Source organism: Odontesthes bonariensis, chromosome 24 (assembly GCF_027942865.1).
Source record: "Odontesthes bonariensis isolate fOdoBon6 chromosome 24, fOdoBon6.hap1, whole genome shotgun sequence".
Classification (NCBI taxonomy): Eukaryota; Metazoa; Chordata; class Actinopteri; order Atheriniformes; family Atherinopsidae; genus Odontesthes; species Odontesthes bonariensis.
Window position 1 is genome coordinate 5,116,023 of NC_134529.1, and position 24,111 is coordinate 5,140,133.

Below are 24,111 nucleotides of genomic sequence, written 5' to 3' on the forward strand. Positions count from 1 at the left end.
AAGAAAGTGGTAGTTCTGCTTCTCCAGTTCTTTGTTTCTGACAGAGGGAGGTCAGGGAGCCTGACAGACTCTCAGCCTCTTGCAGAGCTGCTGTCAGGATTAGTGAGAAGGGCTGTCAGTCAAACGGGAGTCTGTGTAACTGCCCGGCACATCGGGAAATGAAGCGGCTGCTCGACAGGAGTTTCTCACCAGGAACAAGACACACAGAACCAGGCAAACAACATGAGGAGATTATCAACACACACGTGCACTACACACACCAGTAGAGCATTTTAAACGGCCTTATAAAAGGAAAACTGTTGTCCACTCATGGTGCATCTGCAGTAGAAAACACCAAGTACCGAACATAGTCGTTCACAAAGGTGAGAAATGGAAAAAGCTCATAGAACAACGCTGTAAAAAAAAAAGTGGATTTTAAACACACGTCTGCGGTCGGGAGGAGCAGAAACTGCTAATGTCTGCAGCGAACACTTTGTCAGAGGTATTTTAGCTCGCTAACTGGGTTTTTGTGGCTGTGTTTATATAGCATTAGTTTGTCGTTAAATGCTCATTTGCTTAGTAATTATTATGAAGTTACTGGTAGTCTAATGTGGACGTTGAGTTGGTAGACTAGTTTGTGATGTCAACAGCCCCGATTGTCGCCAAATCTTTAGGTTCTGTAGAAAAGTCACTCATCTTCATAAGATACGGTCCCGGTCACGTCCGACATGTTTGTTTATTAATTGTTTGCAACTTTGTCTCGAATCTGACTCAAAATGCGCTCAATATGGACTCTCTGCAATGGTTTCCTCCATTCCTCCAATGTTTTCTCCATTTTTACTTCCTGCCCTCCATCTGAACTCCCGCGTCATCATAATCACGTGACTGAAACCCGGCTATTCATAATAAAGTCAGTTTTCTTGCTCATTTTTGTCTCACCTGCCTGTCTTAAGCCTCCTGTAAGTCCTGTGTTTGGGTCCTCTCCTTTCTTTAGTGCCAACCATGAATTGTGACACAGCTATTACTTGAATGGGCCTTGATGCTCCACACATGCTCTATAGTGTGTTTATTAATGTAGCCAAATTCCTTGTAAAGCTCCTTTTATTGACATATTTTTCTGTTTATGTTGTTAGACGACTAAACCCATCAGAAACTTACTGAAATTCAGCCCATTAAAACTATGGGTCACATTGTGGTGGCTTAAACCTTATCAAGACTGTTGCTATGTGCAAATTCAATCCTGACTTCAGCATCATCTGACAAAATCTCCATTCAGGTTGTGTAAAGACCGCCATCTGTACCGTGAATTCAGCTGTACTTGCATTTATGATCATCTTCCAGAGAGAAAGTTGGATGTCTTGAATGTTTTCTCACAGAGACAGAAGCAGCGCAGCGTCACACGCACTTCAGTCAATGGCTCGACTCCGTTCACACGCATGTGTCCTTGGAGAAGGACAGCAAATAGCCAAGTTGAGCTTGACTGCAGAAAACCATAGCTTGCCTAAACTGCTCAGTTTATTTGCTAGCTGCTAGTCTAAAGGTCACACTGTCCTCATATCTGATTGTAAATTATTAGAGAAGCAGTTGCTCTTGTTTTCTAAAACCTTTAAACTTGCAGTGGATGTATAGATTTAATGTGGACCCTAACTGAGGAAGCACATGAGCTAAAAATCTAATATGCAAGAATAATTAACCGCTTAATGCACTCTGAATTATAACAAACTCTGCTGCTTTTATTCCCGCTGCATTTTTATGAGTAGTCTACCAATATAACCCCATCAGAATGCTAAATGATTTCCCACTAAAAACATAGGAATTACCACTGATTAGTTTAAGTAATTTATGCAGGTTTTATTCAGATTCTTTTCATTGACTGTACAGACCTTTTTATTCTTTGTAGGTCAGGGGCACTCTGCGAAACCACTGAGCTTTCTGTACTGCTTAGTTTGTATTCAGCTACTTTAATGTCTCAAAATGCTGCTGGAGCCCATCATCCTGTTTGAGCCTGGTGTCATTACCAGCAAATGAAAATGAGGCATGAAACTCTTCCCAGGGTTCCTACTTAACAATGCTTACAATTGGCTGGTGGGGGGGGGGTGTTGTTGGCTGACCTCGTACTTGCAGATTTAGAAGGCCAGGGAAAAAAATGATAGCTTTCCAAATAGGGTCTTTGTCTGTGTTGTTCTACCCTGCTGGATAGTATTAACCAAAATAAAGTTAGTAATTCTCAGAGTCTGCTACAGTATCGTAGGCTGCCAGTCGTCCCTGTTTTTTGATGTCTTTGTTTTTGCTTGTTTGTGTGCTTTGCTGCAGACTGCTCAGTGTGCTCTGCTGCAGTCTGGACTCCCTCCTGCTGTTGGAGAGCCAGTACAACATCTGCGCCGTGCTGCTGCAGAGTCAGAGGGAGAACGCCGCTGACCCGGACTCCAATGAGGGGTACGAAGTCCGAAACGCACGCTTACGTACGATACAGAGATTTACAAGGTTGTAGAAACTATAGTTTCAGATCAAAGAAACAATCCTGCATACTGTTCTTGCTCCACATCACAATTTATTATTCATACTAATGTTTCAGCTTCCCAGGGCCCCCGTCAGAGCCCACTCTCAGCTGTGATCTTAAATGCACTTTCAGATTTGCAAAGAATTCAACCTAAATAAAGCAAAACATCAAAATACCGAGATCCAACATATCGCAGAGGACTATTTTCGTGTCTCACAAATGAAGACACCGGTCCTCTAGCTTCCATAAATCATCCCAAACCATGCAGTCATGTGAAATACCGCTTCTACATCCAATACGGGTGGAAAAACAACGACCCGTAAAGCTCCTTAGACCATAAGATTCCATGAGAGCTTTTAAACCCTTCAGGGACAAAGTTTGTAAGTGAAGGAGCCAACAAACGTCTCTGCTGAGGAGGATTTCTTCAGTGTTGCCCCTCCCCTCCGCTTTTGGTCGAGTCTTCATGAGAGACTGTTGGATGCGTGACAAACCCTCTTGAAGCTGTTGCATAATAACAGAATACCAGTTTATAGTAAAGTGAGTTCTAAACATAAATCGAGGATTCTGTACGATAACGACTGCATGTGATGCAGAGATGGATGTGACTAGTGTTGGTTAAACTTATCCTTAAAGGTTGTGCTGTTAAGTTCAATTTGTCATGAAAAAAAATGACAGCAAAGCGCAATCATAAGCTGAAAAGGTCAAACAGACTTGGGGATTTTCTAAAAAAAAATTCAGCCGAAGATCGGGTCATTATATCAGACATTCAGAAGTTTGAGTAGTTAAGCACACTTATAGTCATTTTCTCTCATAAAAGCTTTTTACCTTCCCGTTTGTCCTCCTGAAATGACAAAATGCTTTGGAATTTAACCATAGCTCCAGATGAGAAATTGTTTGTCATGTCACAGATGAAATGGAATAAAGCAGAAGAAAGTTTTAAAAAAAAAGGTCATTTCCAAAGCATGTGTTCAGAAGCCCTTTTCTCTTGGAAATGGCAGGTGTTGCCATGGCTTTTGGTTATGAATGGAAATTGCACTGAAACACCCACTCGCATCACATGTCCGAGTTTTCGAGAGAGTTTTGAGAATGATGACTTTCTCGTTTATCCTCCTGCTATCATCACAGACATCAAGCTTTTTATGTTGCCCCTGTTTTTCTCTTCAGTGTCATCCAGACTTTCTTCTGGCATCTAACCTTATTTTCTCTCTGTCCTTTTTGATGTTGGTGACACCTAAATTCATGTTTTCACTGTCGAGTCTTTTTCAGCAAAATGAAGGCATATTACACTTTGTGGCAAGCAGGCTTCTGGAAAGAGAACCAGGGAGAAAATAGTCCTCTTTATTACCCATTTGAAATCTAAATTGCTTCAGCTGTAAGAACCATCCACCAAGGCTGAGGCCCTTCAGTCCTAAAGAGACTTTGTAATTGGAAATACTCCGATCCTATCTGAAATTCAAACGAGAAACCCCTTCTTTGTAGAGCTGTATCGTTTCCTAACAGCAGTGATACAGTGTCAGTCATTCAGAGGAAAGGATTTCATTTGAGTTGATGGCCAAGAAAATTAGGAAACTGCATTAAATTGAAAGTTTTACATTTGGGTGACCTTATTTATGGGGGAAAAAAACGAGTTTTCATTTTTCTGAATCTTTTTATTTCTTTTCCTTGATATGATTTCCTCATTTGATCATTTTTTAGAAGCTTACACATCACAGCATGAGTCTACCCTCATCATTTAACTGTTCTCACTGCTTCGTTCTGCATCTAATCTTCCTTAATAAAGTGGTAGCTAACCTCAGTTTGTTATCTGGTTAAAAGGAGGTTAACAAGACGATCTCTCCTCTTTGTCCCTCTCAGGTCCGTCATTATTGACAGTCTGTCGGTGGACAGGAATCATGTGCTGGTTCGCGTTGGTGTGGTGGGAGGTCCATCTGAGAGGAGGCTGCCCCCTCGAGCCCTCCAAGAGGTTAGCTGTGTTTTATTTTTCAACCTTTCCGTGGTTAGGCCTCTGTGCTGACAGTAGATATTATGATTTCACTTGATTAGTTCTCCAGAACCATCATTTGCTAATCAGATTAACTAAGGCAATTGATACAGGCAGATCTTGTATGTTGGTCTTTGATGTTCCTTCAATCCAGTAAGAGTTTGCTTCTGATGTGACTGCTTTGGCAGCAGCCAATCTACCCTCCTCTGAACTTAGCATGGTATGCTGATTGGTTCGGACAACAGTTAATGGGCTGCGAAAATGTTCCATTCAGATCCTCCTTGGGGCAATTTCTTCTTTGTGGTAATGCATGATGTCATAAAACATGCTCTTAGGCAGCTGCTCAAGATTTAATATGCCAACTTCACTGTGCCCTCATAATGTTTTTCAACATTTCTGGTTAATATTCGGTGCCAAAACTCAGGATCCTGTGAAAATATGCATACAAGTCCCAGCAGAAAGCATGTAAATAGGTACATTTATCCACTTGTCAAATATCACATGACATAATGGGACATAAAGTAAAATGTTTAAGTCATAACATGTAGATTTTTGTAACCAAATATCTTGTAACGTGTAGACCAGGGCTATTCAATTACAAATTCAGTTGGGCCAGATTTGAAAACCGAGACCTTAAGCTGGGCCGGACATTTTCAGCGGTCAGTAAGGAGGAGGTAATGGCAAATTTCAAACCAACACAAATATAATGAAATAACATGTGAGGTTTATTCATCATTTCCCCTCTTCGTATTTTTGTAAAGCACAGCCACTTCAAAAAGTGCATAAAAACACATTTCAAAACTTGTTTTGGAGTGGAGGAATTTTTATCTCATTTTCGCGAACTGTGTTTTTCATGGCTTTTCTCTGCTTTTTTGGCTGAACGACAAGTTGGGCCACTCGTGTATTGCTTCTGGGCCGCATGTGGCCCGCGGGCCGCCATTTGAATAGCCCTAGACCAAGCCTGCTTAAAGTCTGACCCTAACAGTACGCAGCCGACGGGGCAGGTGAGAAGGAAGGAATCCTGAGTGGGACAGAAGCAGCAAAGTATCGTGACTATTTGCTGAGACTTTGCTGGACAAGTTTCGAACGAGCGATCTATTGCTGGAGAAGCTTACCAAAGAAGCTGCTGAATAAAACCTGAGCTGCATCTGTGCACTTAACATAAAAATCTTACATTTTTGAGCTGTTGGTCTGGATTCATTTGCACATTTCCGGCATTAATGGTCTCGTTCTCATGCACTTTGAATGGGGTGACGTCTGTTGCTTTGCTGGCGTACCTTGAGAAGGAAAAGTGAGAGAAGCTCAAACTTTTTCAAGCGGCTGCAGAGGCCTCAACCAATCAGATCGCCTGATAACTTGTAAATGATTGTTGGTGCAATTCCAAACTTTCTGTCTGGACACTGAGTTGTACATCCATACATAATTCACCTGTAGGCAGTTCTTTTAAGTGGATTTTTGCGCTAAAGAAAATGAGGGTCGTGTGCATTATTTGGTGCAGATAAATGCAACTTCTACCTTCTATCTTTTTGAACATCTTCACAGGCGACCTCAGCTCACCATTAGCGGTCATCCGTTTTCCTTTGGACACTGAAAAGCCTTTTCATGAGAGTGAGAAACTCTGTTGATGTTATTTTCTGCAGTGATTAAGAGACCAAACTGCCTTTTTGTTTCCCTCTTTTTTTTTTACTAACACAAACTCAGCATTTTCTGTGCTGATGATCTAAGCACAAACCCATCCACCGATCCCTGTTCCGCGCTTGTGCTAATGGTAATTCTATCACAGATTAAAGAGCCTTCTTACGTATTCCCAGCAGCGCCTCCGTCATCGTTTGAACCCTGAAGTCTTATTTACTGAGCATGTTATGGGACCATTAATTATTTAGGCGTTGTTTATGCTGAACTCAAAAACAGGAACTGATTTATGCTGAGGTCAAGGAAATTATATGAAAGAGATTTCCGAGTGAGAGTGTGAATTAGTTTAGTGGGTGCATCCTAAGGAGGGCCCTTTTATTTATTTAGGTGTTTATATTTGTGTGAGGGTTAAAAGGGGGAAATCTTAAATGAAAAGTGTTATAATAATGGTTATTATTAACATTTCTGACTGTGTGTCACATACATCAGGAGAGCTGATGAAGATCGGATTGCTATGTCAGCATTTTCAAAGTCAAAATATTAAGACATTAGTCTTTAGATCCTGATTTAAATATTTATTTTGTCAATAGTTGTCTTTTAAATTTGCTTTCGAGAAAGATTTCCAAAGACGACTTCGTCATATTCTTATCAAACTATTTAATGTTGGCTTTTTAAGGTCATCAGAATTGCATTTTTAGAGTCTGTTCAAGTCTGAAAGTGTCTCTTATGTAACTTAACATCTTCGTTAAATAGACTCAGATCTACGAATATGCAAATTAGCTCCACCTCTGTCTGCAGATGCTCACCGTCCGCTCTGCTCAGCCACCTCTGAAACACTTTCAGAGACTTAACGTTTGCACCGCTGATCAGAAATTTCCATGATTTTTCCCTGATGGGCTTCAAGTGGCAAGGCTTGGTTCATGTGTGAATACAGGAGGTTATTCTCAGGAGAATGTCTGGTGTTTGAGCAGTCGCGTCTTCACACTTGTTGTTCTGGTGGTCACTGTGTTGCTTCGGACTTGTTCGGTGATATTGTAGCTGCAGTCAAATATATATATAAATTAGGGCTGGGTGAGTTAACTCGTTATTATCGCGTTAACTTGTTAATTATTTAACGCCGATAAATATTTTATTGGGCATTAACGCAGTTTAAAAAAAATAAAATAAATTTGGGGGGGGGGGGGGCTTTTGTGCCTTTTAATGGATAGGAAAGTTCAAAGAGACAGGAAGCAGGGGGCAGAGAGAGGGGGAACGACATGCAGAACAGGGTTGCTGTCTGCTGTGGAACCGGAAAAGAAAGTAATCAGCGGATCCACCAAACATAGAGAAGGGTACGGAACTTTTACTCGGCCATTTTCATTTTAAAATTCTTCCAGACGGCGGAGTCGACAGAACCAAAGTCATCTGTAAATACTGCCAAGTTGAATTGTCTTCTCAGCGTAGTAGTTCCAGTCTAAAATATCACTTAAAGGCAAAACACACAACTGATAGCAGCAAGTCATTCAAGGAAACAGACAGTGGAGCGAGGCTTCTACATAAAAACTACAGAAAGATGCTGATGTTAAAAGTGTGTTTGCACAACAAATGTTATGGCACTTTCATTCATATGGCAGCACATTTAAAATAAAACTAAATGCTAAAAGCTATACGCTACTTCTGAATTCATTTTTGGATTTTGCGTACAAATGTGATTAATCGTGATTAATCAGGTAAATCGTGTGATTAATTAGATTAAACATTTTAATCGTTGCCCAGCCCTAATATAAACAGTAAAATGGTTATCTTTAGCCACTGGGGAGCATGAGCCAGTGCATTTCTTGAGCCTGTCCCAAGCCCAGATAAATGGTGAGGGTTGCGTCAGGAAGGGCGTCCGGCGTAAAACGGGCCAAATCGATGATGCGAGATCGACTTACTGTGGCGACCACTGATAAAGGGACAGGCCAAAAGAAGAAAATGTTTTGGCAAAAAGCCTCATCTGACCTTTTTTCACATGCTCTGCTACATGTCCTGCCTCCTTTCTGCTGTAACACGCCACAACTTTGGAGTGTTTCCGATTGTGAGAGTCCTCCGCTGTGAAATCCATGCATATAAAGGACAACTACAAATAATTTTGGAGTCCTTAAGCCTCCCAACTCTTTGTTTTGCATCAACAAGTCCTTTCAATGCATGTTCTGTTAACTTAAGTAGAATTAGAGTAATGCTGATGACTTTCTGTTTTTCCCAGGAAGGGGTGAGCAAATGCTCCCGTCCCCCTAAAATCCAGCTATGCTCCCACAGTCGAAAGATGTGCAACAGTAAATCAGTGCTGTTTGGATTCTATTGAAGAGCTGAACTGATAATCAATGTGTGTATAATTGAATATTTTAAGCTTTTTTTTTTTCATGGGTGTTCAACATTTCAGTTATTTCAATTATTTCTAACCTTGGTCAAGGCCCAAAATGTGTGTTCTGGTATCAGACTTTGAAGAGGAATAGTGAATCACATTTTAAAACATCATGCAGATTCTGCTATGCTTTGCATTCGTCTGTTCCATCACAACATGCATAATTTTAACCTCCTCGGAGAGTCACAGCGGTCAAATGGGATGGGACTAAATGAAAAGGCTCGCTTTCTAAACTTGATTAACTTTTGGAGAATATTATTTTGGCAATTCAAATACCGAGCCGACTCCAAAAGCTACACTTCTATGAAAATAACTTCTGACAAGAATAATGAGTGGCTGTGGGTTACAGAGGTGGAAAACAGCTGATGGAACATGGATATGAGCTGCTGTGTGATGAACTGCCACCAGCTTGCAGCACAAAACAATTTCTCAATAATGAATTTATTGTCAACTCTGTTTAACAACAGTTTTTTAGTTTTTTGAAAAATTATTGCACTGCTTTCAGAAAATTGAAGTATAATGTGTTAAGTTACAAACAAATGCTCGGGGTCCAGCATATAATGGTGAATCAGTTCCCCAGAAAACAGCCCGAACAGCAGTGAGGAAATAATACAAATGGGATTCATCATGCAGGGTTATTTACCTCATGGATATTTGTGACATTCTCAGCCTGTGATTCTCTTTGCTTGATCCAGGGAGAACATCCGTACCCCTGGCCAATGTTTTCATCCTACCCTCTACCGAGCATCTACACTTTGGACCCACCAGAGATCCACCGTAACTCACAGGGTAAAACAAACATTGCTATGGTGTCTCCAATATTTACTTTGCTTCAATTTTTGGTTTTTCTATCTGTAGTTTTTTTTTTTTTTTCATATGTACAGACTCTGAGATCAGCACGTTTCTGGCTTCATCAAAAGAACCAAAGACTGAGGAAGGCTGGTTGGAGACCTGCCGGAGGCGGTACTGCAAAGCCATGATGTCAGAGCCTAACACGCTAACTGGACAGGGTGAGCTATTAAATCTCTGATGCCTTCTGTCTACAACACATTACCTATAACTTACATAGGATATTAAAGCTTATAAATATTCTGGAATAGCTCAGTATCTGTTATCAAGCAAAACTTTGAAGCAAACTTTTGAAATGTCCTTTAAATGAATACTGTCCATCAGGCACGTTTCTAGCAAAGGGGTTTGTTGCAGATAAATCTAGCTGCACTGTGTCTTCAGTGGGTTGTCATATAGGTTGAAGTTGCAAAAGGCTGTAAAAGAATTGTGGTCACTGAAAGGAAAAAATGTGAGCAAAAATGGGAAAACGTTACCGACTGGCTGCGTATATCTTGCTAACATGTCGATAATGCATTTTTAAAAGTCTGACAGGTTGACCTGCTGTAGCTGACTGTGCTACATAGCAGGAAGTCAGATAATGCTGAGCGTTTATATGTGGTTGCTGCTCTGCCTCAGATGGATGGTAAGGTCGGAGGTTATTTGAATGAGTTTAGTAACAGCCTGATCTTTGTGTGTTATGGTCCCATTTATGAAATAAAATCTGAAACGGTTTCGCTCACTAGTTAATTTTCACAGACATAGCGTTAGCTCATTTCACTTAGAGGTTAGCAGGGCATGCAGTAGGTCAAGCTGCGATTAGAGTGCCCTCCGGATCACAAGGAAAACTACTTCTTATCGCCTTAAAGGGGTTAACATACCTGTCTAAAACCATGTATCAGACCATATGCTCTAATCTACTAATGGTCAAAGGTATTCCCGCCTTTGAATGGATGTTTAAACTAAGAAGCTAAAGTGACAGCCCCAGTTTGTTGTGGTTATTCTTTAATGTGTGTGTCATTTATTTTCTGTGAAATGAGTAAGTCATGGGAAGAAAAGATTGATTCATTTTGTTCATAAATACATTTCTAAGTTTAATGGAAGAATGAAAGGGAAAAAAAAACTCTTCTAACATAATAATTAGATGCATTAATTCAGCAAATACCTCCAATAGCACAAAAACCATCAATTCCCTCACTGGAATTGTGTGTCACATTTAGCTGTAAAATGTCTTGGTAATACTCCAAGATCATCACTCCTTTGGAAACAATAAAAGCTCCAACACGTTTTATTATTAATGATAAATAAGATGCAGCACAACTGAGTTCACCTTTTATAACTTCCATCTCTTATTCACAACATTAAGTGTGTTCATATTTTAGGTGTATTTTTAATAAATAGGAAAATGACTCGAATATTATGAATTCCAAACATACTGAGTTTTTGTGTCCATGTTAAACCACATGATCTGCTTATGTCTTCTATTGTAATGCAGGTGCATCGTGCACTTTTCCTCACAAAAATGACATAAATCTGAAGACTGTTCTTCATCATCCGTGTCATTAACAGCTATTTTGAAAATGCACTTACATTTACTTCTCTCACATAGGAGCAAATAACTGATTCAAAAGTAGATTGAAATGAAGACGGGTTTAAAATCTGTTCAGTGATTGCTTCCTCTCATCACTACATTGTGAAATGTGCCCACAAAAGCTCCTACTCTGCTCCACGGGGCTCATTTGAGGCTTTTCACTGAAAAACGATGATCAAGATCATCTTTTACGCTTCCCTCAGCTGAAGAGGTGCTATTTTGTTTGGCATGTCGATAACCACACAAAACCTGGCATTTTACTTTTCAAGAAACATTCAGTATGAGGAAAGTGTTACATTTGTGGGCTGACTGCTTGATTAACTAAATTTCCAAGATGATGTATTGAACAATCACTTCATTCTAGTCCTTCATATAAAGATGCTCTGATCATCAGTTTTCTTCGCCAGGCTTCTATTCAGCTGGAGTACAAAAATGATTGACTGTGATATCTCTTCATCTAAACACTCACTGGTAGAGCTGTTTCACATTCAATACCTCACTATCCTGTCAGCTTATTGATTAACTAATTGTTCTGCTGCAACAGCGTATCAGGAAGATGAATTCAGTCCAGTCCCCACACTCTTGGCATTGGCACCCCCCAAGGCTGCATCCTAAGTCCTCTGCTTTACTCCCTCTACACCAGAGATACTCATTGCGCGGCTCCTCAAGCTTTAATTGGCGGCTCGCACTCGCATTGTAGCTTATAACAATATGGTAACAATAACAATACATTTTTTCAAATAACATACAGCGAATACTGCACAGTATTAAGTATTTTTATTAAGTTTGCGTTTTTTGTAGTATTAAGTATTTTTTTCAAGTATTAATTAAGGCTTAATGGTGTTTCCTAAAGGGGGCTCTGTTAAACCTGGCAACGCAGCCCGCTTAAACCACCTCACACTTGACCGCAGTGCATGCTAGCTCCTTTAGCAGCGCGAGATGCAGGCACAATGGATCGGTTTTTAATTAAAAAAGCTCAAAAACCAGCACAAAAACCATGCTCATCCTGAATGTCTCACTATGATTACAACAACAAACTACAAATACAACATGAAGAAAGTCAAGGACATGCACGCCAGCTTCTGCTCATCCCAGTATTAAGGTAAATGTGGTCTTAATTGAAAATGTATTGGCTGTGTTGTTTCTTTTTTTTGTGGGATGTTTTATATGTAGAAATGCAGATTTGCAAAAGGGGACTTAGTGTGTTGTCGTAAAAGTGTCTCTTCTCTTGATTTTGCTGCCAATGTAGCTCTTGTGAAAACAATAGTGAGTATCCCTGCTCGACACTCATGATTGCAAAGCTGCTCACCCTTCCAGCATCATCGGTAAGTTGGTGGAAGATACAGTGGTGGTAGGCCTGATCTCTAACAGCAGGGAGACAGCCTATCGAGAGGAGGTGGAGGCACAGTCGTCATGGTGCAAAGACGACAACCTCAACCTGAACGTCTCCAAGACAAAGGAGATAGTCATGGACTTCAGGAGGGAGAAGCAGAGGAGCCATCGCACTCCTCACAGGATTTCGGTAAAGAGAGTAGACAACTACAGGTTGCCTCAGTGTGCACATCTCTGAGGACCTGACATGGACCACCCACATCTCCACCCTGGTAAAGAAGGCGAGACAGCGCCTGAAGGACATTCACCACCAAAATAATAAACTTTTCCGGTGACTGTCCTCTGACAAGAGCCTCTGCTCCTGCATGTCCACAACAGAGACACTGAGGAAGAGCTTCTTCCCCCTTGCCATCAGTACTCTGAACTCTCAAAAGGCAGCAAAAATCCAAAGAAGAGCTTTGGGATGTCCTTCAAGAAGCCTGGAGAACTATTCCTGAAGACTCCTTAAAGAGAGGACAGAAAGCTCGTCAGAGAGGGTTCAGGCTGTGTTGGAGGAGAAAGTTCATGCTCGTTATACTCACAAAGAAGCCTTCAAGAACTAACTAACCTTCAAGAAGCCTGGAGAACGATTCAGAAATATTAACTATTTCTTTAAGACTCCTTAAAGAAAGGACAGAAAGCTCGTCTCACAGGGTTCAGGCTGTGTTGGAGAATAAAGGAACTCATACTAAATATTCACTTTTAAGCTTGCTAGAAATGTACAAACTCTGTTTTTGCCGTATTTACATTTATGTTTTCACCACTTTCCATTTTTCCTGGCAATGTATAAAGAAATTTGTTAAACCCTTCATTAATTCCATATTTACAATGTTTCCCCCCACAAAATGAATCTCTTGGAATGGCCTAGGTGTATATCTCATTCAGTATTATGAGTAATGTGGATATGCAAATGACCCAGCTTCTCCATTTGCTGCTCCAAAACAACCTGCCTGTCTTCTGCAGATTAGGCAGACTGTAATTATGCCCACCTGGAAAGTTTAGAGCTTTTTTTTTTAAAGCAGAAACTTAGAATAAAGTTAATTATTTGTTGCTAAATATAAATTGATATTAAACCCTATTCCCAACTGTAACAAATTAGCCTCATCATGCAAGTTGATGGGACTGGTTTCTGAGTTTGGATTGTGATTTAGAGATTAGCATTGGTGTGCTTCTTATTTATCTTATGACTGTCTTAAAACACCTTATGAACATAGTTTCTCTCTCTCAGTCGCTTTGTTATGAGAGGCTGGTGTTGTTGTCTGTGTTACTTTCTCTTGCAGCCTCATCACCCAGTGTTTTCCTCTCATTTTCCCTGTTACATCTTCAGTGACTGCGGTTGGTTTCACTCCACAGTAATGTGATATATGACACTAAAAGCAATGCAGACATAGTTTACTCAGACAGTTGCAGGCACTGAAGCTGCAAATTGATATAAGTGAATACTCGCAAGCCAACTAAACATATTGCAGCACATGTGTTTTGTAGCTGGGATGTGGGTTTTTTTCCATCTGACATCTTAATGTTAAAGTAATGCTGCGTCATTTCTAAGTTATTTCCTGTTTGCAGTATTTTAAATGCCAGTGATGCAGTGATTGTTAAGCTTAGTGTATGGCTTACAGGGAAAGCATCCATCCAGGCCACTTAAGCTGCTTTATACACTCGATGTTTTGTATTTATCTGAGGGTAAAGCCGCAGATTTCTCTTTTTATTGTGGCTATACTTACAAATATCATTATTTATCCGTCTGCTTTTTCTCTTCAGTGCTGGCTAACCTTGTGGAGATAGTCGTGTCCCACTTATCCAACTCTGCCACAGAATGCTTCTTCTCTCCAGCTCGTTACAAAGGTCAGTGAAGAATGAATTCTGTTTTTTTTCTTCTTTTTTCTTTGACTTATAGTCAGAAGAAAATAACAAAAGGCCACAGGGATGGATCAGTGAAATAAATCAGATTCTCTGTTCTTAAAATATTAGTATGTAATGGTATTGTTTTGGGTTTGTTTAAAGAAAACAATACTGCATTATGCCTTATTGTACACACAATGTAGAGTAATAATATTCAACATAGTACTGTATTGTGTAAATATATCAGCACTTTATAGTGGTGCAGTGTGTTGTCAGCCACTGTGACCCTGAGTGTATTTGTTTTGGGTTTTATCTAAGTAGCTGTGCCTAGGTGTATAGGGTCTGGTATGTTAGGAGTTTGATATGTTAGGGCTCATCAGAGCCACACATATCTGACAGACCCAGTAATCCTACAGAGCAGTGAGTCTACTGTTATAAAATGCAGAAAAACTGGAAAAAAAATCAGGAATTGTTACATGTTAAAGGTTTTATGCGAAGGTGTGAGCTCTGTTTGTCATTCAGTCGTCATGTTTGTTCCTCTAACGGCTCTCAGCATGAGCTGTATGTCCACCCTTTTTCTTCGGTCAGAGAACCATAGAACTATGATATATTACATTTATTTAGCAGACACTTTTGTCCAAAGTGACTTAGAACAGAAGACATTTTGGGTGGAAACTTTGAACCAGCAACCCTTCGATAGAAAGATGACCCCTCCATCTCCTGAGCCACAGTTGCCTCACTCATACATCTTCAGTTTCTATGGTAATCCTTAATATCTCCAGTGATATCTGGCCATTCAAGATTATACGGCAGATCAGCAAAGCAGACTCATATTTTGGAGTTACCTTTGAATTTCCGTTCTCAGTTGGAGTGATACTCCAACCGCAGACTGAAACAACGATCATGCAGTCAAGCAGTCCAGTCACAGTTTGAAACTGACTTGTACGACTGGATGTTTATGAACGAAGCCAAATGCCCCAGAGCTGCCAAAGAAGTAAAACTGAGTGGATTGATCAGAGTAAAAGAATTCAGAGGGATCAGATGTCATGGACGAGTAGGCAGTGAAAATGCAGTCTAAATAATGAATGTTCGCGATTAAAAGGATATGCAATGCTTTCAGGATGCTTTTATTTATTATTCATGTTCCAGAGGACCTTTTTATATCACTCAGAAGACTCGAGTGTTTCCCTTCACCGCATCGGCTCTTTTATTGGTGCTGTCGGCACAAAGCTGTGTCCCCTCTGAGGCCCAATGAGTCTGGAAAAGAATGCCTGTAAAACCTATGGGCGATTTGAGAAAGACCCCCTAAAACCTGAAGTTTTTCTGGAAATTCAGCAGTTGTGTCAACACCTACTAAATGATTGATTTCTCAGCCTCTGTAGCAGATAGAAACAAAATTCAAAAGGTATTTGAGAGCTTACACCTGTGGCTTTCTTTGGAAATTGAGTTTATTTACACACATCTTCACGAAAATAAAAAATGTAAAAAGTAAAGTGCAGGAACAGCACTATTTTCAATATAAAAAAAAAACAACAGTAATAAAATAAAAAGTCAAGTGCAGGAACAGCACTATTTTCAATAAAAAAAAACAGTAATAAAATAAAAAATCAAGTGCAGGAACAGCGCTATTTTCAATTAGAAAACAGTAATAAAATAAAATAAAATTTAATTTGATATTTAAATTATCTATTTATTTTATCGCCAGTAATCTCTTTGTACTGGCAGCACAAGGAGCCCAAACACATTCCAATAAACGTTTTCATCTCCGGCACAGTTACGTGTCACCACCTTGCCATCTTTGCTCGAGCTGGAGTCTGAAGTACCTGCTCACTGTATCTATTCGTCTCGGAAACGAGATGCGCCCAAAGCTCCTCAGTAAAAATATGATTAAATGCCTGCAACGGTGTGGCATCTGCAGGTAAATCTACTTTCACCCCTGGTGTGCGGTTGAAATCTCTCCGTCGATTACGGTGGTAATTGTCAGTCTTCCACTCACATTCAAACCCTTCAAAATCATCCTCAAACATATGTGCTCGCCATAAATCTTCATCAATTGGGTCAGCACGTTCTTCAGCATCATCAAAGCCAAGAAACTCCTCACAATCGCTCCCGTCTGAAATGTCTTCCCACTGAAAGTCCTCCATGCTTGGTTCGATGAAACTTTTTTTTTTTTTTTTTTTTCTCGATGTAACTTAACTTCAAAACAATGACACGAGGAACATGACGACACTCTCACGTGTCTATTATAATGCATTTCATTGTCGCAGAGATCAATAATTGGTGCAAAACAACCCTTATACAGGAAAAAAGACGTGTACGTTTTCCCGGCCTTAAAGGTAGAATAACGCAACAGCGCCCCGGGCTTTAAAGGTAGAAATACGGCAATGCTTTCCTGGCCTCAATGGGTTAAAACTCTTCATTGCTGCTAATGTTTTTCTGAATTAGGTCAGACCAATAAAAACTGCTCACTTGTGCTCTCAAGCAGCTTGTAATATCCAACTGTATTGGGTGCAGTATGACTGAAACAGAAACTGAGTTGTATCGTATTCAATTCAATTCAATTCAAAAATACTTTATTTATCCCAGAGGGAAATTAAACGTTGATGTAACTCAATTAAATCAAGGAGTTATTATAGATGCTGATGGCTGTGGGCAGGAAAGATTTCCTGTAGCGGTCCGTTTTACATCCAAACTGAAGAAGAGACTCTGTTTTCCGATAACAGTCTCATGGAGAGGATGTTCAGGGTTGTCCATAATCGTTGTATCGATGTGCGTTGTGTTTTCTGTGTTTTCTGTAACACGGGTTGAATGAATGTAAACATATTAGTAAATGTAAGGGTGTGTAATTAAGTACATGTTAATCTCTGTGTTTTCTACACAGGATATTTTTAATCCTAATATATACAACCTGGTTTCCTAAATAAAAACCCATATCTAACTGAAGACAACCTCCACATGTTCACAGATACTTGTTTTTTTTATGAGAAATGTGTGCTCAAGGGTCAAAGTTGCCTGCACAGTGGATCAGTGCAGAGATGCTGTTGTCAGTCAGTCTCCTGTTTTTGCATTTCTGGCACGTTATTCCAAATATGGCCCCACATATGGGGCTGCCTTCCCTCTGTTTGGTCCGTGTGAACAAGCAAAGGTGAGCCACAGCGGCAGGAGGAGAGCGCCTGTATGTTGCGGTGAGATTGTAGTGAAGAAGGTCTTGGGTTAAAAACCCCGCTTTGAGATTTGAATCCTCACAAAAAACAGCCCAACATTAGTCAAAGCAGTGCGGACATCCACAGCTGTTGCAGTGTCCTCACATTCAGCAGCCTCTGAGGAGACCAGGCAGCTGTCAGCTCAATATGTCTGTGTGTTTGGGTGTGTTTGAAGCCGCAGTGGAGCATCTCTATGGAGCTGATTGACCCTGACTACAATCTTAGCCACTCTGCCCTACTTGAGCACTTTCCTTGTATTGAGAGAGCAGAGTCATTTGGCAAATGTTAGCCTCTATCAGTGCTCTGTTTTGAGCTGCATCTCCCCACCATCGAGGCCTTAGCTCCTCAAAGCAGCGGCCCACCGCATACAGAGCATCTTTTTATGCAACTGTTGCATCTTAATATCTCAGAAAGAGATCTATGCTTTCTCAGATGGATTGTCACACACTCTCAGTATTGAGTCACATACATGTTTAATGAAACACTGCTGTATTGTCACTCAATGCACCCTAACAGATAAACTGAAGAATAAAACCTTTTTTTCTCCCTCTACCGTGTAAATAAGCAGTGTGTTCGGCTGAATGAGATCAACTTAAATAATTTTTAATGTGTGGACAGTGTTCAAACAAACTGCATTAAGGGAAAAGTCAGTAGTTAGTTTGTGTGAGTTTGCCATTTCTGTGCCAGATTGCAGTATTAAAAGTTGCACTCCGGTATATAGTTCGAGGACACTTATACGGACACAGTCACCATTTAAAAGTTTAAAAGTTAAAGCAGAACTCTGCATGTTAAATGAAAACAACTCCTTTTTCCTTAAAGCTGTTGACACTCTGATAACAAGTAGACAGCGTTGGACACGTTAACATGCACAGGACGGATTCAGGACACATTTATGTCGGTTTATTTGGCAGTCTGAGTGCACGCGTGTCCTGTGCTGTAACAACAGCCTGAAATATATTGAATATGAAATTACTTGTGGGCTAAAGATTGCCCTGCAGCCTTGGATGTTGGCCACGGCTTCTTCTACAGTTGCCCTGGTAACTAGCCTGTGCGTGCATGACAGCCGTGTCAGTAGGCAGCGTGTCGGTTTCGCGTTAGGAGCGTGATGATGCAACAATGGCTGTGATGTCACACCTGACGAGGACGTGCGATTGCTTTAGTTGAAAAGTTTATTTTCCTTATGTATTGTGGTCGTTATTATTCCTGTTTGTACTGCGTCTTCATCCCTGCTTTTGTGGCTATCAGGAACCTTAGCTGATGCATCCAAACATGGTGACAGACTTTTGGTTGGTCACAATCTCACTTCCAGCCCCTGATGAGTCCAGTTGGCGCTGCTCTTGATCCAGTTTTCCGGGACACAAAGTTCTGGTTCAAGATTCCTTGCCAGGCTGCACATATTAGCAGATGCATAGTTGTGTATTCATCTTTCTCTTAATGTGTCTCATAGTCACGACTGGCTCCTTTAAGCCTTTAAATTGTGTGTTATTCATTACTTTCCTTTTTTTATTTATGTAAAGAACAGGGATTGTAAAACGTTCAGGGACTAAATCAATGCAAAGCTGCAGGGTGCTGATATTACTCTTTATGAAATTTACGGTTGTATATCAGCAATAAACTGCATTCTCCTCCTTTCAACTGTGTCTCTTTTTAACAATGGCTTAATGGTTGTGATTAAAGTTATTGCAAACTCTAAAATACACTCTGGTGGAATCGTGAACTAAGGAGAGCAGAGGGGAGAGGTCGGGAGTGAAAGCAGCAAGAGGATTCATCTTTATTAGAAAGTAATTGTCTTTAAAGATGTTAATATGTGAGAAGGATGACAAAAAAAGTATAGAACTAGTTTCCCTGCCTCTGATTTACCAGAACAGGGCAGCTCAGACTTTTTAATGGTAACATTGTTGAATAATTTCCTTTTGGATTTCGCTGCTACATTTCATCTGCAATTAATGGCGCCTGGATGAGGCAGCTCATATTAATTGTTAAGTTCGCATCATTGTCTCACCATAAACTGTCTGAAGCAGGGGATCCATTTTCACAAAGCCGGGGTGCAGTGGAAACATCTTTCAGAACAAAATGTCAGTCTCTCCACGGTTATTGCCTCATTCATCGTGGTCTCCACACACACTAATATATCTTTATGATTCTGCAAAAATACTGGCACTGAGTAAGAGCCCATGAGACAAATAAGCAGGCGTTAGAAATGAAAAGGCACGAAATCTGTGAGCAAAGTCACCTTGGTACGGTTCTTCCTCACAAACATCAGTTAAATGCCAAATGACTGCTTCAAAAATGCAATTTACATAGTTACAAAGTTTCATTTTCACATCTTTCTTTTTTTCAAATTTCCCTGATTTACAGCCGAGGAGAAGAACATAAAGAGTGCCGCGTTATCGTCTGTGGAACAGCTCGGAGTCGACACCTGTCTCAGGTACGTGGTGTAATTTACTGTCGCTCATGGACGTTTGTTTGATCGGGTAAGCTTTTAACAGAAGCATTCAGTTGCTTAAAAACCGCCCCGAAGCTATGAAAGGATGTTTGGAAACTTCTACTGTTGTTTCATTGCTTTTATTTTTCTCGTTACACATTGAAAGAGTAAAGAGGAGGATAATCATGTCTGTCTTTTTTTAATTGATGATGCATTTCTCTACTTTTTATTCTTCTTTCTTTTGGGGGCTGCCTTTGTGTAAATGCTCACATTTTGGGTTTTATTGTTTTTCCAAACCTCTCTGGTGCTGATTTTATTCATCTTGTTACTTCGAGTCTTTTTGCCCTCATTTGGTGTCATACTGAGCCTCTTTTTGCTGCTGTTTTGAGTCACTCAAAGTCCCTTTATTGTTATTTTGCATTATTACGAGCCTCCTCTGCAACTCGTTGTCATTGTTTTGTGCTTCTTCTGGTGGTTGGATTGATTTAATTTAGCTGGTTATTTGCAGAGAGGCTTCAGGGATCATTCTGCTCAGATCTGCATTCTTCAAAGTGGCAGCTTTGTTATTCGTGTAACTGCTCTTAAATCATGCCTACAGCTTCTGGCTAAAAGTTAGTTTGCACTCCATTTTAGTTTTCTAAAGTCCAGAAGACGGTCAAACTAATGCTCGACCTCCTTTATTTAAACCGCATTAAAACGTTTATTTGCTCACGTTTATTTTTCAAGGAGCCCATGAGATGAGAGCCAGTAATCTGACTGAAACTCTCCCAAAATAACATGAAAATGCACATGTGGACCAAGGTTGGATGAGAAAAGGGCCAGAAAACATAGAAGTGTAGTGTTTACAAGCTGAAGAATCTGAACGCCTCATTAAGATGGCCTGTCTGCAGCTCATACTGTGTATTTTACAGGGAAGGACGGAGTTAAATCTGCATCAGAATGCACAGGAATGTCATGTTTTTATGATTCATTTGTACAACTGTGCATACATAGAACTGCTGCTCCTGCCAAAAGTGTGCAGAGATCATCCCGCTGTCCCAGTAACACTGAATCTGTTCTTTATTGTCCCTATAATTAGATTTGCATGTTCCTTTTTTGCACTAAGATTGAAAGAGATGCCCACACACTTACTCTGGGCTGCAGAGATTGTTTGGATCCAAATTGGATCCTTGTCAGGTCAAAAGTTTGAACAATAGGGAGCATGATGGCTGTGTTTTTACCTCCCGTTGGACTGAAGAGCTCCAGGTGGGAGGGTTTTTAACTCTCTGGAGCTTGTCAGTCCAGTGGAAGGTATAAATATAGTTACAGAATTTCTATTGTTCAAACTTTTGAGCTGACATCGAGATCCGAGTTTGTTGGACATGTTCACAAAGATTCAACTTTAGAGTTATCTGAGTATTTCCTATGGTTTTAACCACCTGATATTTTTATAGCTCCTCCAAAGTCTGCTTTTTAATGCTTCAGATCATGTTTAGTGCATTTGATATTAATATAACAGTGTGAGCGCCATCTCTTGTAGGGTTTACACTTGATGGACATCAATTTATCATTAGTCCTTGATGCACAAATGTCCGACTTGTGGAGTTAAATCTTCCCCGCTGGACTGTTCAGCATGGTTTTGCTGAGTCACTCTGGGTATTTGCTGTTGTGTGGTGTCACTCTGAGGAGAAGTGTTTCTAAAATGTTCACAGAACTGTAGTTTTATACGATTCCTCTGTTGAAACCGTGTGAAAAGAAGAGAAAATATTCTAAAGAAACAGAAAAGTATAGATGATATGAAGTGTTTATGGAATTCCAGGTGGAGATGTGAGGCTTATATCATGCCTGTTTTATCTTAAATTCTCAGGTATGGCTGCCACCTCGGGCTTCTCAGAGAAGATGCCGTGAGCGAGCTGGTGCTGCTGATGAAGCACATGAAGCTCTTCCTGTCCACACAGAGAGGCAGCGCCTCATCAGTGCTCGGTATCCTTCAGAGTCTGCATCATGTGAGCGTGCGTGTTCAGTAGGAGCTGCAGGCTTGCTTTCTTTAAATACATCATTATAATATCTGTGTTATAAAATGTAAGGTGAGCTCCTTACCTAAACCTGTTTGCAAAGCTTCACAATGTGTGTTCAACGCGTTCCGGGTGGGCTGCTTTGCTCTTAAACAAGCAGCAACATCTTAAATTTAAAGCAAAGATGTTTTACAGACCTCAACCTTTACTGTTAACATGATAATCAAAGCAATCATGGTATAATCACCTGGAAAAGAACATATTCTGTGATTATATGTGTACATTAGGTCCTGACCAGGTCAGTCAAAACATAAAAGCAGTATCTGGGAAATCTATGGATAATGACCAGGTGTAATATTCCAAGTGTTGGTTTTATTCACCTGATGTAAGACCTGGCAAGAAACAGATGATTTTTATGATAAAAATTTTCTACCCGACTGCACACAGAAGGAAAACTTGCATTAGTTGGTCTGCTGATTAATTCACGAGTCTTGTAAAGAAAAAACTAAACAACATATTATAAAATATGCTATAGCACACTAAAAATTGCAGTGAGGTGCTGATTGGTGGGAACAAACCTGATAAAGGTTGAAACATCTCTCGATGTATTCGGGTGCATGTGAAGCCAGAGTGGCTGCTGTGGAACTCGTTGACATTTGTTTTATTGTTAGAAATAAGTGGGCTGCAGACAGACACTTTAAACATGCTGTTCGATTTTATTATACACATTATGTGGTGGCAGCGGTGTCTGTCTTGTTTCAGGGAACAATTCGGTCTTCTTTTGTCCCAAACTGATAAACCTCATTTACCTTCATATATTCCATTTGTTTGTGGAAAGTTAGAAGAAGAAACTGTGGGGCTAAAATAACAGCTCAGGTTCATAAATCAACAAACAGATCTCCTTTTCAGAAGTAATAGATCACAGGAAGATTGACTGGTTACATCTTAAAAAGACCCTGAGTGTATTTTTTAAGAATCTGAAATGTATAAATGTGGTGTCGGTTGATGAAAGGAGAGAATAAAGTTCTCGTGTGAAAATACAAAGCAAAGCAATGAACGTAGCGGGAAGAAGTCTGTGTTTTATTTAGAGATTTTTCCAGTTTCATTCATGCTGGTGATGCATCAAAATGTCCGTCTGTCCTGTGGGACACTGCTTTATTCATAACTCCTCATTTAAAAATTACATCTTGACAGGCTGCATTACAAATATATGAGGCTTGTCTGTCAATCCAATTCAAAGAGCATGCATTTGGTGTTTGGGCAGCGATTAAGCTAGCCAGCTCAAACTGTTCCAATATTATTTCTTTAATGTCCTCATACTGTACACAGAGCTCATCGGATGTGAAACATTTGACAGTTTAAATATTTTCTCTACACCAAGGCGGGTTTTTCAGGGGTTCACATTAACTTTATATGAATATTCTACTTTTTTAAAATGCTTTTTAACAGTGGTCACATGTTCACTGCGAACAATAATGATTTTCAGTGATTTTCTTCTTCTTTTTTTTTTTTTTTTAAACGGAACACCTGCATTCTAATAAATGCCAGATGCATAAAACATGAGCCGAAGCAGTGAATCACGGTGACTCCTCACATTTAAGCAACCTAAATCTGTCCTCCCATGTTTCTGACATTTTTAACTAGCCATCAAAGCAGATGGCTCTCCCAGTGTGCACAGCCGGAGCCAAGAATCCTTTTAATGCTGCTGCTGAGGTACAGACTCTCCATTTTTCTTTTTAAGGAATTTCCTTCATCTGTAATCTTAATCCAAACAACTGAACACAAGAAAAAAAAAACATCTCAGAGTTTGAAGGATTGCTGTGAAAATGAATGAATTGCTTTTAAACTGTTTTTTATTTATTTATTTTTTTAACACATTGTTGGGTCTGTTAGGTATAAAATGTGAAAAATAATTACAAATCATGTTTCACAACCAGACTTAATAGTTGGGATTTCTGGGCTGAATTAGATTAATTTAGCAGATTCCGACTAAAACGACTAACAGCATTCATGCTGTGAATGTTTTATGGGCAGATTTTAACCAACAAAAGTCAAAACTTAGCAGCATAGATGGCCTGGGGTTGAGTCAGACTTCCTGATTGTTCTCCTGGAACAGAGACTTAAACAGTAACTTGCTTCCAGGACAGTTTGGAAGCAATTATGTCAGATGTGTGAAAGAAAAGCAGATGTGTGTGATGGGAGGAAGCTTTAAGTTGGAAACTTTGGAGCAGGATTTTAAATCCTGTGTAACACGGGGTGTAGCGTTGGGCTTAAAATATTAAATGGCATTTTTAACTGATAGAAATTTCCTTGGCCAGTGGCACTCGTGCATGTGAGTCAAGTATGAGACCTCAAATCTCTTTGTAATCGTATGAAATGACAAAA

At 40.0% G+C, this 24,111-nt stretch overlaps 1 protein-coding gene across 2 annotated transcripts in view; it reads left to right on the forward strand.

Moving 5' to 3' along the window:
• The window catches only part of tbc1d32 (TBC1 domain family, member 32), a 76,025-nt gene that overhangs the window by 34,073 nt on the left and 17,841 nt on the right, over positions 1-24,111 (forward strand). For both annotated transcript variants that reach the window (XM_075459407.1, XM_075459406.1), the window contains exons 25-31: positions 2,293-2,415; positions 4,334-4,442; positions 9,171-9,264; positions 9,360-9,485; positions 14,024-14,107; positions 19,666-19,735; positions 21,579-21,694. In XM_075459407.1, the coding sequence (XP_075315522.1) occupies positions 2,293-2,415; positions 4,334-4,442; positions 9,171-9,264; positions 9,360-9,485; positions 14,024-14,107; positions 19,666-19,735; positions 21,579-21,694 (722 nt within the window). The remainder of the gene's footprint in view (positions 1-2,292; positions 2,416-4,333; positions 4,443-9,170; positions 9,265-9,359; positions 9,486-14,023; positions 14,108-19,665; positions 19,736-21,578; positions 21,695-24,111) is intronic.